The sequence below is a fragment of the Thamnophis elegans genome, chromosome 2 (assembly GCF_009769535.1).
Source record: "Thamnophis elegans isolate rThaEle1 chromosome 2, rThaEle1.pri, whole genome shotgun sequence".
In the NCBI taxonomy this organism is placed as follows: Eukaryota; Metazoa; Chordata; class Lepidosauria; order Squamata; family Colubridae; genus Thamnophis; species Thamnophis elegans.
This window is the reverse complement of record NC_045542.1, coordinates 1,353,617-1,368,520: the sequence shown is the minus strand read 5'-3', so window position 1 is coordinate 1,368,520 and position 14,904 is coordinate 1,353,617. Positions and strand designations below refer to the sequence as shown.

General features: G+C 42.9%; 1 protein-coding gene across 2 annotated transcripts; it reads right to left on the bottom strand.

Moving 5' to 3' along the window:
- Positions 1-3,289: 3,289 nt before the first annotated feature.
- On the bottom strand, positions 3,290-6,155 carry SWSAP1 (SWIM-type zinc finger 7 associated protein 1). 2 transcript variants are annotated; one of them, XM_032208537.1, is made up of 2 exons: positions 5,858-6,155; positions 3,290-4,436 (listed from the first exon to the last, which is right to left on the bottom strand). In XM_032208537.1, the coding sequence occupies exons 1-2, from the start codon at positions 6,143-6,145 to the stop codon at positions 3,897-3,899; spliced, it is 828 nt and encodes a 275-aa protein (XP_032064428.1). In that variant the 5' UTR covers positions 6,146-6,155; the 3' UTR covers positions 3,290-3,896. The 2 variants fall into 2 exon arrangements, with proteins under 2 accessions (XP_032064428.1, XP_032064429.1); XM_032208538.1 differs by having other exon boundaries at positions 3,290-4,403.
- Between the last annotated feature and the right edge of the window lie 8,749 nt (positions 6,156-14,904).

Below are 14,904 nucleotides of genomic sequence, written 5' to 3'. Positions count from 1 at the left end.
GGAAAGCAGGACACACCTACAGAAGAGGTTCCAACATTTTTTGAAACCCACCACTGGTCCTTGGAGGTGATTATTCTACACTATCACGCTCCTATTTATAAAACTCATAAGTGCCTCTGTGAAAGGTAAGGATGACTACTGCGTTTGTGGTGCAATCAGAACATTGCGTTTGTTGAAGTTGTTTTAACGCAAACCAAAGATGCCTTTTAAAAAACAAGTTGACATCCTATTCTTATGCATGCCAGTGCTGTGTGTGGGGTAATTTAAGGTGGTTTTGACAAGTGTCGTCGGCATCTTCATATCCGGTCACATGGGCGGCAAGCCACTCCCATCCAGTCACATGGGCGGCAAGCCACTCCCACAAAGGAGGCCACACCCACAGAGTAGGTTCGAACAATTTTTGAAACCCACCACTGCGCCCCAGGTGATCTTGTGGGCAGAACAATACAATTTCTTGGTGTCAGTACAGAAGTCATTCTTCCCAAAGTGCTTTTTTGATTTCCGACTTTATCTAGAGCCCGGGGGTTTGGGCAATTTAATCCGATGGGATACTTCCATTTATGGCTCTAACCAGCCAAGAACAGACCTTTGATCTGCATTGATCGTGGGCTACTTAGTAATGGCTTAGTGATGTGTGAACTTAATCATTTTATTTGATAAACTATCATTTATAGTCCAAGGTATTGGGCAAACCCAGACACTAAATAAGCCAAACAGATGACTGTAAACCATCTTTTCAGCTGTGAGAATCACATCCATTACCATGAGAACCATTTCTCAACCTTGGCGACTTTAAGTCCTGCGGATGTCAACTCCCAGAATCCCCCAGCCAGCTATGCTGGCTGAGGAACTCTGGGAGTTGAAATCCACAGGTCTTAAAGTTGCCAAGGTTGGAGACCACTGCCCTTGGACACATACCTACACGCACACACATATTGACATAGTCCAATCTCATGCTGGCTGGAGAATTCTGGGAGTCAAATTCCACACATCTTAACTGAGTTTGAGAAACCTTGTTCTACTCCATTAGGATGTTAAGCAGATCAATCCCATCCCCATTTTTTTCTCCACAAATAACCTCCACAGCCTTGCTAGTAACCGTCAAATCTACTGGAACTCCGTGAAAAGCAACTCCTTGCTGGCACACTCTTGATTTCACAGGTTTCATTCAATCTTGTAAAAAGCACAGCGGAAGGCATGAAAGCAGGCAGTCTCTGAAGACTTCGGCTTCCGATCTTACACTCAGAAAACTGTTACACCTAACCTCAAAGCCTTTGAACAGCAGCGGGCTTGGCCTTGCTTAATGACAGTTTTTTTTTAATCAACGTTAACAGAAGCCTCTTTGCAGTCACTATCAGAAATGCAGCTTTTTAGCTCCGCTGGCTGATATTGGATGACAGCCAAGACCTGACTTTCAGCCTAGAACTTGGGGAGATCTTTTTATCAGGCGGAGATCAAAATAATATCCACACTTTGCAAGTCCATTTGGCTGGTCTGTCTCAGGTGTAAGCTTGAGGGCGAAAACACTGCCTTCCACAGCTTGGCCATGGATTCTCTGGGCCTGGTTGAGAACAAGTGGATACCAGCCCTGAAACCTGCCTGTCCTTTGTCTAGTACAGGCAGAAGGCTATCCCACCACATATTATTGTGGAGAAGCTTACATTTTTTAGTTTCCAAACATACCCCAAATTAATTTGGGTTCTGCTTATTCAAGGATGCACTTGTATTTTTAATCAATCAAATTTAGACATGGTAAAACGACTGGGGTGGTTTACAGATGACAATTACAAATTTAATTATTTTTTAAAGTACCTGCACTCCCATGCTCCAATTTTTAATCAAAATACCATGAGAAATGCAGGGCAGTTAACTGCAGTGGCATGTTGTTGATATTTTGGTTAAAACTCCAAGACTCAAGCTTATCCACAGATGGGCTTGTAAGTACAAATGGTAGTTTTAGATGGGGAAGGTTAGAGTAAAGGCCATTCCTCCAAGGTTCCTCAAGTGAGCAATATCAACTCCAAAAGGTCAATGGAAGTACTAAGGGTATATTACTTGTAGTGCTATTAAAAGTAATAGTACTGAATTTATTATTTTCATATAATTGGGGATCAATGAATCATCTGAAAGGGATTGAAAAGTTTGGAGAGTCTTGCGCTAGGAGTCATGAACGATGACCTTGCCCCATTTCTTGAAAGTAATCTCCGTTCATCTTTTTCCGCTTGACTTCAAACTTAATGTCGTGATCCCGCCTAACGAACCCAACCAAGCAAATCAGAATACTGAGGCTAAGGTCTTCCTCTAAGAGCTTCTTTATTGGGTACATCATATTGGCACAATCAAATGGAAAACCATCTCTAAATGTTTCCCGTGGTTTCAGTATAATAGGAAATACTCACAGGTTACGTTGGCCCATTAGATTAATTGGGGGGCTCTCCAGGCACTCCTCCCTGTCTCTATCCACCACCTGTAGAGGCGACTTCTATGGCTTCTATGAGAAAGTTCTCTTTTGTCTAGCAATGCATTTCATCCTCCTGCCCTTCCCCTCTCTGTGTGGCAATTGAGGAATAGAGAAACGGCTTCTGCCACCTTCCATTCAAAGCTGACACTTAGTTTTCTATCTTGGGCCAGCTCACACGGTGCTGCCTGGCTTTTTTTTTTTTAACACTTTTAGTATATTTTATTTTCATTCTCATACACTCACATGTATACACCATACAGTATTAAACAATAATTGCATCAATTCCTCTTGTCGACAATGCCCCAGAAAATAAAAGCCCAATATACCTCTTCCGTTCTCCATACACCTCTTTCTTCCACCGCCCTCCAACTTTCTATCTTCCCTCCATCATCCCCCTCTACCCTACTTCCCCTCCCCCTCTACCACTCCTCTCTCCCGGTCCACTCCCTCCCTTCCTTCTCACCCTCCCTCCCATCCTCTCTCCCGCCCTTTCTACCCATCTTTCTTCTATCCCGCTACTCCTCCCCTTGGTGTTATTTCCACTATATGTTAATGTACTTGGCTTATCCTATTTTTAAAGAAAAATTAGAGAAAAACAGTATACATGTGCTGCCTGGCTTGATTGCTCTGTCCCATCTCACTGCAGGCAGCCCCCTCCGCTCCCATCGACTAATGGAAGATCCTTGCATGTCTAGTCATTGTCTTTCACTGCTTCCCCCCCCACACACACAAGTTCACCAGAACAGAAGCAAAAGCTGCATTTTAAGTATGTGTGTGTATGAAATTGTGGCATTAAAAGTATTTTTTACCAGTTCATTAATAGAGCAATGAAAGGAATGGCCTTTTTATTGATTCAGTGGAGATAAGCAGGAAAACCCACCGATCAGGGTCCATGTAAACATAATGCACAATGAATATCAGGCCATCACTTTAGCCAAAGACTGGGGCTAAAATCTGAGAAGGGATTCCTTAATCTGGTTTCATTTCCAGGCAGTTTGCAAATAGCAGCTGAAGGCCTAAGTGCCGGAAAGCCCTTTTGACAGTCTCCCCAAGTAGATATTTGAGGAGGCTTCTCCAACACAGCTTCTTGAGAGAACTTAGGACGATTATTGTGCAGAGTATACAATCTTTTATGGGGCTCCCTCCTTCCTTCCAAGGGCTAACAAATCCATATCAATGCTAAGAAACTGGAGCAGCCCAAGCCACCCCCCCTTCCAGAGGAATCACAGTGCAGAGAATACTCTCCTAACTGACCAAATAGCATACAAGCTACCTCCAACTTTGTGCAACACTGAAATTGATTACATTTCTTTAAATTGTCAACTCGCCAGTTCAGTCTAAATGAAAAACTCAAACTTTGATTTTAAAAAAAAAATCACATTCTGTATTAATGGAAGGTGTGTTTGCTGTAGATCAAAATATTGTCCAGAAGTCCTTAAGTCTGAGTGCTACCAACTTCAGAATCAGGCGGCCTATTTTCAGAAACCGTTTCATCCTCAGGTTCATTTTTGCATGGCAACAGAGAGACTGTCATGCTACCTTGTGCATCAAATTTCACCATCCATTCTTGATCCTTTGTCCCTGGCCGGAGGAGTTGTGCCCTAATCAGCCTGGTTAAATTTTGATTATCTAGACCGCCGTCTTTCCCAGTCTCTGGATGCAGCCACAGTTTTGCTGGGAAGTAGCGTTCGATGGCTGAGAAAAATTCTGGTTCTTCCCCAGCTTCTCCCAGAAACTTCATGGAAACCACCAGCTGGCAGCCCACAGACAAATGGCGTTTCTGAGCGAAATGATTGGATGTGTCCAGCAAGAGAGCTACAAGCTGGGCTGCTGTATAGGCGCTGGAACAACCGTTCAGGTATTCTTCCAAACCATCCAGAGCAATCATGGAGGGGCTGTTGGGTAAGGTGTGATGCAGGGAGGCCAACAGCTGAAGTAGCTCCTGGAAGGAAGACGGGTACAGGAAATGGATTTTCTTGAGACAAAAACAACGACACATTAGTGACCAAGGGTGTTAGACACAAAGTCATGGTAGATATCAAGATAGCCTTCGTAAAAAAAAACACTTTCCCTGAATCATGGCAGATACTGAAAAGCTGAAACCCCACAATTTACATCTTGCTAGAGTAACTAATTTTGAAATCCATCTCCACAGCAAGCTAATGACAGAAAATGTGCATTTATACCTACAGACGTTCAACATAATTCTATGTATTAACTATTTGAGACGCTGATGAAAGAAATGTCCTTCTGGGTTCGGCTCCAAGTGGGGAAAAAAGACACTGGAGACATGGAGGCTGCTTGGAAAGATGGTTTTAAGGGTGGACAGGGCCACGTGGCTTGAGCCCCGAACAGAAAAGGTGGATCACATGCTTCAATGTTGGTGGAGAAGAAGAGAAGGGCTGAGGGAGGGGCTTGCTAGGCTTTTTATAACCTGTTCAGTCCCACCTCTCTGTTTCCTGTTCCTGTGTAAGAAGTGTATTCTGATTGGTTGTCCGACTCCCATGGGGCCATGCAGGGGCTACTCTCTAGGCTGCGTTTTGAATCCAGGTTTGGTTGAGTTCTCAGATGCCATGTGGTCAGTTGGGATCAATATTATCATGCCTTAATCCCATCCCCTGGAGCTGAAGTGGAGAAGTCTTTATTATGTAAAGGGACCAGCTTGCCCTTCTTAATGGCCCATTGACAAAGTGGGGATAGGCAGGAAGCTACAGGCAACTATTCTGCCTCTTAAAACATGTTTCTTCCTTTTTCACATCCAGAGAAATATTCTGCCTTTTTCAATATTTCCTAGGATGTTTCATTTTTCTGGGAGAGGGCTGGGTGATAACTTCCTACAACACATTTTAAGTCTATAAATACTTTTCTGAAATACAACTGAAATTATTTCCCTCCCCGATATTCTTCCAAATTTTCTGCAATGTGATTAATCAACATAGAGAAAATAGGTTGAACTTTATGGAGTCCCCAGAGAATGAAGCTAAATACCCCAAAATTCCGGCCATACCTCTCACCCCACAAATAAAGTCCTAGGAAAACCTGAAGGAGGAAAAGTTGTGTGGGAAGTTACCATCCAGCCCTCTCCCAGAAAAAAATGAAATATCCTAGGAAATATTGAAAAAGGCAGAATATTTCTCTGGGTGTGAAAAAGGAAGAAACACGTTTTAAAAGAATAGCTGCCTGTAGATTCCTGCCCATCCCCCCACTTTGTCAATGGGCCATTGAGAAGGCCGAGCTGTTCCCTTTACATAACAAAGACGTCTCCAACGCAAAACAACAGCCCAGCAAATCCCCACCAATCCCTACAGATACATTGCTTATCTTGCATATCGCAGGAACGACCCTTCCCCGTTTCCACCTCGACTGAGACCTGCAAAGCCCCCGTTTCATCCACACCTGGATCGCTCCTCCTCCTCCTCCAGCTGTTTTCCCGCCCGGAAGCCGCTCCAGGGGCCGCGGGGCCAAGAACAACACTCGAGCCGAGGGGACCACGGAAGCCCCCGCTAGTGCTGCGCCGAACAACAGCGCCGAACGACCCGAGGCGGGAGGGCCGAGAAGCAGCAGCGGCCGCGGACGAGACCCAACCGGCGCGACTCCGGCTCCCGCCATCTCCAACTCCAGCGACGAGGCCGCCATAGCAACGGAAGGGCCCGGCCGCCATAGCAACCAATCCAAAGCCCGCATGTAGCGGAGTCGGCCGACGATGAATGGCGCCAACGTAAGCCGCAACTTCAAGGAGGCACCGCGACTTCAGCCAATCAGAAACGACGGTCACCGAAAGGCGGCCAATCCACGTGCACGTTTTTAGGACTTTCGGGAATGCGACGCCGGGAAAGGACGTCCTCGAGGGAAGGGCGCTGATTGGTTCTCGCGGCTTCAGCCTTTTAAAAGATTTTTTTGCCTTTTTTTAATCGATTCATTTCCTTTGGGCGCTTGATTAGTTTCTTTTTTTTTTGTAGCGCTGCTCCAAGAATCGTTACGGAAAATTACGGAGGAGCCTCGTGCGGGAAAGTTTGCTAACTCTTTTATAGCACGTGGCTGCCCGAGATGCTTTCCCACGTGGGTCTCCAACCTTGGCAACTTTAAGACCTGTGGACTTCAACTCCCAGAGTTCCTCAGCCAGCAAAGCTGGCTGAGGAACTCTGGGAGTTGAAGTCCACAGGTCTTAAAGTTGCCAAAGTTGGAGACCCACATGGGAACAGCCGATTCCCAGTGCGGGGGAAATGCAGCTGCTCCCCAGAAGCGCTTGGCCAGATAGAGAACCAGGGTTTTTAAGCAGAAACATGGACAAGGCGGGCTGTGCGAGGGATCCTGGCAGAATAGTGGGGCGGAGTCCGCACTACATGCACATGTAATGAATGGGAAGGAGACCACAGTGGTGGTAGCATTATGTGCCTCAGTACTTGTGCTACTATTAATAATACCATGGCTTTTCAGGGCATCTGGTTGGTCATGGTAAAGCAGACGTAAAGTGAGATTTGGACATTAAGTGTGAAACCTACTGGGTCAGGCTGGACAGCCTCTTAGAGCCCCTTTACTTCTATATTAAAAGCCACATAGACAGAGTTTCAGCTTGCAAAAGAACAGGAAGCCAGTGCCTAACCACAGGATGTCCCTATGTCAAAATCTATGTCAAAAGTCCAAGGTTCAATTAAAGTTCGTTAATGACACGTACTCCATAAACAAAAGGAGAAGAAAGACCCCCATCTCCTTATAAGGCTTTCTCCTCAAGGTAACCACTAAGAAATGTGTTAAGTATTTCCGTGTTGCAATGCTTTTGAGAATGTATAAGAATGCGTGCTTCGATAATCAAGGTGGTTCAGAATTTGCAATGTTAGGCTTTTCGCTAACTTTCGGAACCTGGCTGCCAAATAAACTTTTCCTGTATCCTGAGAAGTCTAAAGCCTGTCATTTTCTGCAACAATGGTAGAAATATTACTTGATCCTGTTGCAAAAAATGACAGGCTTTAGACTTCTCAGGATACAGGAAAAGTTTTTTAAAAATTTTTATTTTAAACACATAAACACATCAACAAAAACAAACACATGACTTAAAACAACATAGGAACAATAAGTTCCATCGTATATCATACAGCAGTTCCGTATCGGTTTCTTTGCAGTTAGTGTTTTCCCTTCTATACATTTCTATCTTGTGTTCATAATCTCCTTATTCTTTATCCATTTTTATGTACAATTCTATATTTATTTATACTTAGCTATTTATAACCAAATATTGTTTACCTATATTGTGCTTTATATCCTTACTGTCATTTATTCTCCTACATACAATTATAGGTGTACATTCACATGGTTATTTTTTTTCTTTTTTTCTTTCTTATACTATTGTTATTCCATTTAAAAGGTTATAAAGTACAGTTTGGATTGTTTTGTTTACCATCCCTAACGCCTGTTGTGACACCACCTTATTTTCTCTTTCTTTTCTTTCTCCCTTCCTTCTCTACTTCCTTCCTTCCTCTGCTCCTTCCCCTTCTTCCTTCCCTTACCTCTCCCCTACTCTTACCCTCTCTCTTCCCCTTCCTACCCTCTCTCCTTCTCTTTCTCTCCCTTCCTCCCTCCTCTCCTTCTCTTTCTCTCCCTTCCTTCCACCCACCTCTCCTTACCTCTTTCTTCTTCCCTTACCTCTCCTCCACTCTTCAGGATACAGGAAAAGTTTATTTGGCAGCCAGGTTCAGAAAGCTAACCCATGGCTAGCATTGCAAGTTCTGAACAACCTTCATCATCGAAGCAGGCGTTCTTATACATTCTCAAAGGCAGCGTAACACGGAAACACTTAACTCATTTCTTAGTGGTTACCTTGAGGAGAGAAGCCTTATAAGGAGATGGAGTCTTACTTCTCCTTTTGTCATAGGTACTGAGCAGGTGTCTCTAAGCGAACTTTAGCTAACCTTTGTCGTCTTGTGAGACTATTGAACTTTGTCGTCTTGTGAGACTATTGAACTATCTAACTCTGCAGTTAGAAACTTGCCTCCTGTTCTTTTGCAAGCTGCAACTCTGACTATGTGGCTTTTTTAATATAGAAGTAAAGGGTCCCTAAGAGGCTGTCCAGCGTGACCCAGTAGGTTTCACACTTAATGTCCAAATCTCACTTTACGTCCTACTTTAATCCAGCAGGTGTTTCTTTTAGTGTTCATGGTGGTGTTGCAGTCTTGTAAATTGTTCAATCTGCACCCTAAACAGCCTTTTGATGCATTTCAGCAGCAACAACAAAAAAGAGTATCGCCAACAATCTTTGGACACGGGAGCCATTCTTATTTGTTCTGTGATTCCTACCGCATCAAATCCGTAAGCATTCAGTCGCCTTACTGGGGAGATGGGCAGTGTGTAAATTTAATAAAATTAATCTCACATCCCCGATGAACCCATTAAGTAAGGCAAGCCTTTAGGCTTCTTGGGGGAGTCTCCCTTGATGATCTATTTTATCTATCAATAACTATTTTTAAGTGAATATACTTTGGGTAAATTTTAGCTTTGCTTAATCACATTTCCCAAAAGAAATTAAAATATGAGGGAACCGAAATCTGCCCCATTAGTTATTTTAGTCTTAAAATATTTCTAGTGATTTGGTATATACAAAGCGATCATTTTCTGTATAAGATATAACAAACATAACAAACAGCCTGTGGCCACAGAGCAATCTTGTGCCACCTGTCAGTGAGTTTTGAAAAATAACCACCAAACTTCACCATCACTAGTAAGAATTTATCAATGCTTAGGTTCTGGCAGCCTCTTCTGCTTCAAAAGACATGCACGCTGCTGAACATCTCCCAATGTCTCCAGACCTCATGGAGGCTCTGCTGCTAGTCGCCAAACCTATTCCTTTGTGCCTCACAATTATTTTAAAAGTGTCAGTCTACCCTTTTGCCCTCTGTGAAGTTTGTAGACATGACAGAGGGTGAAATAAATAGCATATCTCAGTATATCCTATCATTATACTTGTGAGCACAGGATTTTTTAAAAGAACAATCTATGGATGAAGAAATTTATCTTTCCTAACAAAAACAAGTGTACTTTTTAGTGATACACTGGTTAGCTGCTTCTTACAAAGTTTTGAAGGAGGATCCTTTATTCTACAGGCATTATTTTCTTAATTTGGGGTGAACCCTATATTTTTATCTTCAGTTCCCTGAGTTAACCATCCTATCTAGTTTACTTAGTGTGTGCTGCTAACCATTATCTGCTGCCTCTCCCACTCACTCTTTTAAATCCCATTTCCTGTAAGAAGACAGCTAGTTGAGGTTGAGAAATACTATGATCCCACCTCATGGAAAACATGAAAAAAAACCCAACGATTTCTTCGTTACCTTCTTGAAACTGCTATAAATCATTTAGAATATGAGGAGAGGAAAGCTCCCACTGAAATGCTACATCTATGCCTATTTGATTTGTATAATGTTTCATGTTTTGATTATTAATTTCTTTTTAAAATGTTTTTTAAATGAAGTTTTTTACATGAGCCCCTTTGAAGTTTGCAACAAACAAACCAAAACAAGAGGAATCTGAAACATGTCTCAGCTTTTATTAGCAATTCTCTCGTTAAGTGTAGGGTTGGCAAACTCCTGAAAAAATCAAATATGAGAAACTGGAGAAAGTTTGAACTGGTTTCCTAAGAAAGCTATTTCAGGTAGCAAAAGGTGTACTTAATACTGCTCTTATGTTTGGAGGTAACTTTATAAAAAATTTAAAAGGGGCTGCATATACTTAGGTATTGGCTAGAAGCTCATTTTCAACATAAAGGTCAAAATATCTTGTCAGATAATTCTTGAAAACTCCAAATAAACGATGAATTGGGGTTTTCCAGTGAGATGCTGATGCACCTGGAAGACTATGCAAAGATAGCTTGTAAACAAAGAATTGTTGACATAGAATTACAAACAGAATATACCAATTGTATTCAATTATATTCTCATACCAAAGAGCCATGGCGGCGCAGTGGTTAGAATGCAGTACTGCAGGCTACTTCTGATGACTGCCAGTTGACTGCAATTTGGCTGTTCAAATCTTGCTAGGCTCAAAGTTTACTCAGCCTTCCATCCTTCCGAGGTGGGTAAAATGGGGACCCAGATTATGGGGGGCAAGAGGCTGACTCTGTAAACTGCTTAGAGAGGGTTATACTGTGAAGCAGTATATAAGTCTAAGTGCCCAACTTACAAACTTTAGAGGGCTTTATTCTGTTGTGATTCAATATACATCAGCAATATTGGAAGATAAATATCACAACATTTCACCACTAGTGTTAACTCATGTCCTAAACGTTTTTGGGTACATAACCTTTGCCAGAGCCAGTTTGGTACGGTGGTTAAGGCACCAGGTTAAAAACTGGGTTCCTACCTCAAGCAAGACTGGAACCCTCGGCCTCCCAGTTTTCTGTCAGTCCTGGGAAGAAGGGAAAGGGCAAACCACTTCCAAATCTTGCCAATAAAATTGCAGGGACTAGTCCAGACAGTCGCCAGGAGTCATAACTGACTCAAAAGCACCAACATACATTCAAGAGGTATATATCAATCACTGATTATTAACCCTAACTGATTCAATGAGAAAAAAGTGAGACAGCCAAAATAAATTAATATTGTCCATTGGTGCACAAAACAAAACTTTTGGCAAAAACCTTTTTGCCAGGCAAAACAGAATAAGAGCCAATTTCCCAACACTGAAAGACTTTATCTCTACAAAGATAGGAGTACAGTACATTACAGTACAGCAGATACGGGGTCATATTTGCTGTACTGTAATGTTTACCAATATCTACAGTGAGTTACTACCATTTCTTCCTAGCCCCAAAGTATTCTACATGCAGCTTCTGTGGACAAATAAATATCCCAAGATAATTTTTTCCTGTTGCCAGGTTTGTGTTTGTAGTCTGTAGAAAATGTGCATTGTTTACAACAAAGTAGGCAAAATATGACAACATTTATTTTTATCATGCATGCTATAATTTGTATTATATATTTTAATGAAGTCTGGGTCACTGACCTATACTAAAATTTTACTTGATGACTCTGAAAATGAAAAGAGGCATTGGAGGCTGTTTTGTATAAAACCCTCTTCATTTTATTCTAGAAATGATATGCTCAGAAACTTCCAGATTGGACAAAGTACTTGAAGATCTTCTCTGTTTTCAATTTTTGATTATACTTTTCCAGAATCAAAATATTCCAATGCAGTATTGTCACTCCCACTCTAATACTTTTTATTTAGTACAGTACTGATTGTATATAAAGTGTTTTTAAGTATTTCAAATTTGCAACAGGAAGAATTGACTTCAACAGCATTTCATCTTATTAGGCTTCATTGTAATCAGGATATGGTGCAAAAGCGTGACCCGACAAATGCGCGAACGTCAAAAATGCGCAGACAAAACCACGGCGCTAAAACTGCGATGTCAAAAGCGCGCCAACAACAGCGCGCCAACAGAAGCGCGATTTAAGTTAAGGTAAGGTTTAGGGTTAGGTTTAGGGTTAGGTTTAGGGTTTGGTTTAGGGTTTGGTTTAGGGTTAGGGTTACAGCGTGCTTCTGTCGGCGCGCTGTTGTCGGCGCGCTTCAGCGCTCATTTGTCGGCGCGGTTTTGTCGGCGCGGTTTAGTCAGGCGCGCTTTTGTCGTTCGCGCATTTGTGGTGGAACCGTGCAAAAGCCATTGTAAAGGTAAATGTAAAGGTTCCCCTCGCACATATGTGCTAGTCGTTCCCGACTTTAGGGGGCGGTGCTCATCTCTGTTTCAAAGCCGAAGAGCCAACACTGACCGAAGACATCTCCATGGTCATGTGGCCAGCATGACTAAATGCTGAAGGCGCACGGAACGCTGTTACCTTCCCACCGAAGGTGGTCCCTATTTTTCTACTTGCATTTTTTACGTGCTTTCGGACTGCTCGCTTGGCAGAAGGCAAAAGCATTACAACTACTTTAATATATATATATATATATATTTTTTTTTCAAAGAAATGGCTTTAGCTAATGCTTTGAAACACTTCCAGGTTTTTTTCTGAAAGAAGGAACATTCTATGTGTTGTTTTTTTTACTATTTGTGTGAAAATTTCTGCTCCCACCTTCCGGTAGGAAATTGGAAAAGAAACTTCACTATTGTTTATCTTCTGCATCCGCCGATTCTCCGAGTGAAAGTACTTCGATTGATCGTCTTCAAACACCCACACAGACAGCAAACAGCCTTTGTTCCACCTGCCCCCATCACAGCTGCCCGTGTGTGAGAGAGGAACCGGGAGCCTTAGAAAAGGCCACGGCTCCCTGGGCAGAGGCAGCGCCACTGTCGGTAGCTGTTTCCTGGGTCAAGGGCTGCCTTCCAGCCTCTCAGTCAGAGCTGCCAATCACCCATTGTGCTGCCCAAGCAATCAGGTTGCTTAGTGATTGCCGAGCCTGTTGCCAGGTTACACAAGAAATTCCTTTCAGGGTGCCAATGGGTAGACTTTTATAGTTATGAAATCAGACTATCCCTCCCCCATCTCTTCCTAAATTCATGCCACCAACCCACTTACGAGTGTTATATTGGTCTCTGATTGTTTTCAACAATAGCCACTTAAGAGAGCCGAGGTGGCACAGTGGTTAGAGTGCAGGCAACTTCAGCTGACTGCTAGTTCTGCAGTTCGGCTGTTCAAATCTCACCGGCTCAAGGTTGACTCAGCCTTCCATCCTTCCAAGGTGGGTGAAATGAGGACCCGGATTGTTGTTGGGGGCAATATGCTGACTCTGTAAACCGCTTAGAGAGGGCTGAAAGCCCTATGAAGCGGTATATAAGTCTAACTGCTATTGCTATTGCTATTAGATACCATACCTTGGAGGGAACTCTCAGATGGAGAGGGGGGTGGTTTCTGTTTAACTCTGGAACGAGCTCCCCGTGGAGATTCGAACCCTCACCACCCTCCAGGCCTTCCGCAAAGCCCTTAAAACCTGGCTGTTCCGACAGGCCTGGGGCTAAAGAGCCTTTGCCCCCTCTCTCGAATGGTATGGTTGTTGTGTGCTTTTTAAATTGTGTATTGTATGTTCGTCTTTTTATTCTTTATTTGTATCCCTTCCCTTGACTTGGATTGTGAGCCGCCCTGAGTCCCCTTCGGGGGAAAGGGCGGCATATAAATGAAATAAATTCAATTCAATTCAATTCAATTCAACTGTTTTTGGGGAGTTCTGGCTGGCCAACCTCACTGTTCTGATAACTTAGTACAGTGTTTCTCAACTTTGGCCCCTTGAAGATGTCCAGACTTCAACTCCCAGAATTCCCCAGCCAGCGAATGCATTCGCTGGCTGGGGAATTCTGGGAGTTGAAGTCCGGATATCTTCAAGTTGCCAAGGTTGAGAAATACTGGTCTATAGCAAGTTACTATTTATGACAGTTCCCTCTCAGATCTTGCTGTCTATCAGAATAAGAAGCACTTGATTAGGTAGACAATTGGTCTGAAATAGGTCTGCTTCCCCTGAATTCGACTAATCCTCTTTTAAAACCATCTCATATTGTGGTCATTGCTACATGTTGTGATAATGAATTCAATAAGTTAATTATATGGAATAATTCTATCTTTTGTTTGTCTTCAAGCCACGGGTAATTAAGTTCATTGGATGACCTCAAGGAATCATGTTATTAGACAGAGGGGGGGGGAGTCTCCTTTTGATTCACTTCCATTTCTCCATACCTAATTTTACTCAGCAGCGGCTTTTATAATTTGTAGAATCTGCACAGCAATGGTAATACAGGAGGAGAGCCTAGACTGGGCTATTGGGTATTTTAGTTGCAGAGATAAATGTTGTTCATGCTTGGATTCAGAATCAGCCAAGGCAACTTACATAGCAGAGGTAAGCTTCAGTCCTAGATTGTGATGTGCATACACACATACACGCACACCTCAGATAAACGTCCTGTTTTTGCAGGATGATATGCCATCCTGCTAACAGGCCGTAATATGAGGTTGATGGTGGGCTGAATCTGTCCACAAAAGGAGTTGCAGGCCAAAACTGAGATGGAAATACAGCATGTCCAGCAATCAAGTGTGATAGACTTCCAATTGTACTTCTGGCACCATCGGTAGCCTAGTCTGCAAACTCCACAGCCAGCTCCAACCTCTCCTTACTAGAGGGTCCAAATTTGGACCATAGTCACTTTATAGGAGTGGCGAAGCAAAGGGGGACTGTCAAACAGGTAGAGGGGAGCCCCATTTCCCCTCCCTGATTGGGAAAGCCCCCTCAGCCGATGACAGGGAGCAGCGGCAGCAAACATGGCTGCCATGAAGCCAAAGACAGCCTGAAAACCCAAGAGTGTGCAGGAGGAGAGAAAGTGAGTGGCTTGTAAGAGAATATTTTTTATTGAAAAATGACGCCAAGAAATTCAAGAGGAAAACACATTGGAATTATTGGCTAGCGGTGGAATAAGCACATTAAAAAAAACCAGAATATTTAAGAGGAGAAATGTTTAAAAGAAAATTAAG

What these genes read in the sequence shown, in the direction of transcription:
- SWSAP1 (XM_032208537.1), bottom strand. Translation starts at nt 6,145, where the DNA reads ATGCGGGCTTTGGATTGGTTGCTATGGCGGCCGGGCCCTTCCGTTGCT. An exon ending in GAGGAGGAGGAGCGATCCAG is followed by an intron (nt 4,437 to 5,857) that starts GTGTGGATGAAA and finishes TTTTGTCTCAAG; the next exon opens with AAAATCCATTTCCTGTACCC.